Source organism: Anopheles bellator, unplaced genomic scaffold (assembly GCF_943735745.2).
Source record: "Anopheles bellator unplaced genomic scaffold, idAnoBellAS_SP24_06.2 scaffold01085_ctg1, whole genome shotgun sequence".
NCBI classification, from domain to species: Eukaryota; Metazoa; Arthropoda; class Insecta; order Diptera; family Culicidae; genus Anopheles; species Anopheles bellator.
This window is the reverse complement of record NW_026685208.1, coordinates 1-3,427: the sequence shown is the minus strand read 5'-3', so window position 1 is coordinate 3,427 and position 3,427 is coordinate 1. Positions and strand designations below refer to the sequence as shown.

Genomic DNA, 3,427 nt, shown 5'->3' with positions numbered 1-3,427 from the left:
GCATCATCTGGTCCGAGCTCACTCAGATCCACCACCAGCCGCGTCAATTCCGGTGTATCAGCCAACTGAGTTTTTATCTGAACACGACGAAGAATAATCAATATTCACCATACTTTTGACTCCCATATGCAACACTTACGCAATCCGCCAGCTCGCTTAAGCCGTGGAGGGCGTGAAAATCACGCGAAGCATTCCCGGACAGTCGCCCAACGATCTTACCCTCGACAAAAACGGTGAATCCTTCGTTGAGCCAGAAATGTTCGAAGTTTCGATTTGTTACCAGATTCCCCGTCCAGCTATGGGCGATCTCATGCGCCACGACCGTAGCTAACGATTTATCGCCTGCCAGGAGCGTTGGCGTCACGAATGTCAGGCAAGGATTTTCCATTCCGCCAAACGGGAAGCTTGGTGGCATGACGAGCAAATCGTATCGCTCCCACACGTATGGGCCACAGATTTCCTCCGCTTTTGCAATGAAATCCGGCGTTTGTGAAAATTCTTCGGCCGCCTCTTCGATCTGTTCCTGTTCGGCCCATACACTCGAACTAAAAAGACACAAACATGTTCAGCAACTTTGGATGGAAAACGGAATACTTGGAAGCCAGAGATCTTACATAGGACCGATTGGTTTCGAGACTAGCGCACCAACCACAATTGCGAGCAAGTAGCTCGGGATTGGAGTTTTCTGCACAAACTTCGAAATTCCTGGCAGCGAATCCACCTTTATCGCACTCATCAAGCCGGTAACTTCCGCCGAGTGATGCAACTAAAAACAACTGATATTAAAGATCGTGAAAAAAGAACAAGCAGCAACACGTCTTACCGTTGCGTTGTAAGTAAACTTTACGGCCGGAGTATCTTGACACGGTAGAATGGACCGTGCATGAATGGCCTGGCATTGACTGAAGAGATACGGATATTTCTTGCCAAATGTTTGCTCCGGCGTTAGCCATTGAAGCGCACTCGCTTTCGGCGAAGTCTCATAACCGATAACCACCGTAAGTTCTCCACTCGTCTTCGTCGGTAGGTAGAGAGTCAGCTTGGACCCGATGTTGGACACCGGGCCACCAACGTCCCAATCGAGCGGAACTTCACCGGCAGCCGTGCGGATCGCCACTGAAGACACATTAATGTCGCTAACATCCAGAAACTAGAAAAATAATGTAATAGTTATTTGCATTATTCGGATCCGGTGTGAGTGAGTCAAGAAATTCGTACAATTTCCTGAAGGTCAGCTTTGATCAGTTTGAAGTGCAGCGTTGCGGTACCAGAGATCGTGCTCTTATCGAAGTTCACCGTCCAATCTAGATCCACATGTCGTATGATAAGCTCGTCTGGTGGTAGGGAATATAAAGACTTATTTTGTATGCGCACAATAAGATAGATAGTGTACGACCCAATTGAATGGGAACCTACTCCCATCCATTATCTAATACCTACGGGCATTCGAGTAGGAGCTGGGGTCGAGTGGGCTTAACCGCATTGTGGTTGTTGGGCGATTTGTCGTCAAAAGCAATAGCACCAAGGAACCTGCGAACAACAGTGAGACGGTTGTCTGAGCACAAGTGTACATGATTTATCCCAGGAAAAGCAAAACGCTTGCTTTCTATGTTATGGATGCCCTTATTAGAAATCCCACTCCTGCTAACTGGAGACGCCACCGAAGCAACGCCAATTAAAAATCCGGGGATGACACATCGTCTTCGTCAAACGACACATATGGCCTACTTTTTAATTGTTTGCATTGATGCGTGGGTTTTGTTTTGATTTGGTTTGTTTTTATCCAATTCCTATAATCGGCATACCTGTATTCGAAAAGTAGTTTCACGTTTTAAATCGCAATCCGTGCTACAATTAACTGTGCTAGGTAATGCGCCGTCACAATCAATACCGTTCCATTCGAAAACCAACTGTTGACTAAACGCAGCGATCTACGGCCGTCGAAAGATTTTCAGTACAAATTATGAGTAGCACAATCTCCTAGCGAATGCCTAATGGACGGGAACGTAGAACGCAATGCTTTAATCTTTCTAAACAATAAGAAACCTTGATTGAGACGTTCCATAAGGGAGCGGCGCTAGAATGTCAGAATCATCATGGATGTGTCAAGCAGTGAATTTATTTTGGCGGTTGCTCCCTCTTCTAGGGATAAACCAACGACCGTGATACTCCGCAACTGAACTGAACCTCTTTCACTAGTTAGTCAATCGACCTGGTTGAAAATAAACGGCTTGTTCGGCTTAGCCGTTAGCTCGTAGATTATATGTCTCCCGCAATTTGTTTCTTTACATATTGATTAAATGCGTTTCGTTTTAAACCGAGACCATCCTAGTGTTAGCGAAACTTCCTATCCTATCCTGTCCTTCCTTAGCGCAACCCGTTTTGCTGTTTTCTACGAAATCACCATATGGCATAACATTTAGGGCGGTTACAGTTTGAAACTCACCGCAACACCAACATAGAGTCATGACGCGACTATATATTTTCATTATGTAAATTTGAACTTAATTACAGTTCAAATCGAGAACAATTGCTTTATCGCCCACCAGCCAAAACACAAGTCTTTTCCTTTCATTCCGTACTGATAAAAGTATCCGATATACCGAGGTCCTTTGCAACCGTGTATGCGCAGACGAACATCATCTGATTTTTCACGCGATTATAATTCTCCACCGCGATGGGTTTAGCCGCTGGCCACCCGGCCAGCTCCTTATAGATTGGTCTAACAAACTTCATCCGGAAGTTGCTGTTCAGGAACGCCAAAATTTCATCCATTCGTTCCATCAACCGCGCACGTATGTACAATCGCATAAAACGAAAACGAATTTCAGCATTCTTCGTTGTACTGAAACCGTAAGTGGCACCCAAAAGCTCGATCTTTTCAGCCGTCAAACCGACGATTGTCTTTTTCTCCAGTAACTGTGCTAGAAACTCGATCAATTGAACGCTAGTGATGGTTTGCTGCAGCAACGGCGATGTTTTGATGGTGTCCAGATCGTTTTCGGCCCACAAAACCGCGTGTTCCTGACAAGCATCGAGCAGGGAGCGATCATAGCTGCAAAATGGTCATAAAAAGTTGGCGATTAGAGTTTGACGATTTGCGTTCACCGCCATTCGTTTCTTACTTTGGTATCACCGGTGGCATTCCTTCACCAAACAGCCACAAGTCCCAGTTGATACGACCTAGAAGCACCTCGTTGGATGCATCCTTCCGGAACCAATCATATAGCATCTGCTTAAAATCATTCGTAAGCACCGATTGATACTTGAAGCGATCAAGGTACGCTCGGAGGAAGGGCTCAAATACTTGAGGACCTCCAAGTAAATCTTCCAAGTAGCGAAGAAAGGTTGATCCTTTGATATACGGTACAGACGAGAAAGCATCATCTGGTCCGAGCTCACTCAGATCCACCACCAGCCGCGTCAA

The 3,427-nt window shown here is 45.7% G+C and overlaps 2 protein-coding genes across 2 annotated transcripts; both read right to left on the bottom strand.

Moving 5' to 3' along the window:
- Window positions 1–5: 5 nt before the first annotated feature.
- LOC131214481 (leukotriene A-4 hydrolase-like) lies at window positions 6–1,938 on the bottom strand (the record flags this gene model as incomplete). The annotated part of the gene is made up of 7 exons (XM_058208850.1): window positions 1,806–1,938; window positions 1,441–1,530; window positions 1,219–1,334; window positions 824–1,150; window positions 615–766; window positions 140–545; window positions 6–77 (listed from the first exon to the last, which is right to left on the bottom strand). Coding segments are annotated over exons 2-7 (1,116 nt in total), but the record flags the coding sequence as incomplete, so codon positions are not given.
- Window positions 1,939–2,282: 344 nt separating this feature from the next.
- Window positions 2,283–3,421, bottom strand: LOC131214480 (leukotriene A-4 hydrolase-like; the record flags this gene model as incomplete). Its single annotated transcript, XM_058208849.1, has 2 exons — window positions 2,283–3,055; window positions 3,126–3,421. Coding segments are annotated over 2 exons (780 nt in total), but the record flags the coding sequence as incomplete, so codon positions are not given.
- Window positions 3,422–3,427: the final 6 nt, after the last annotated feature.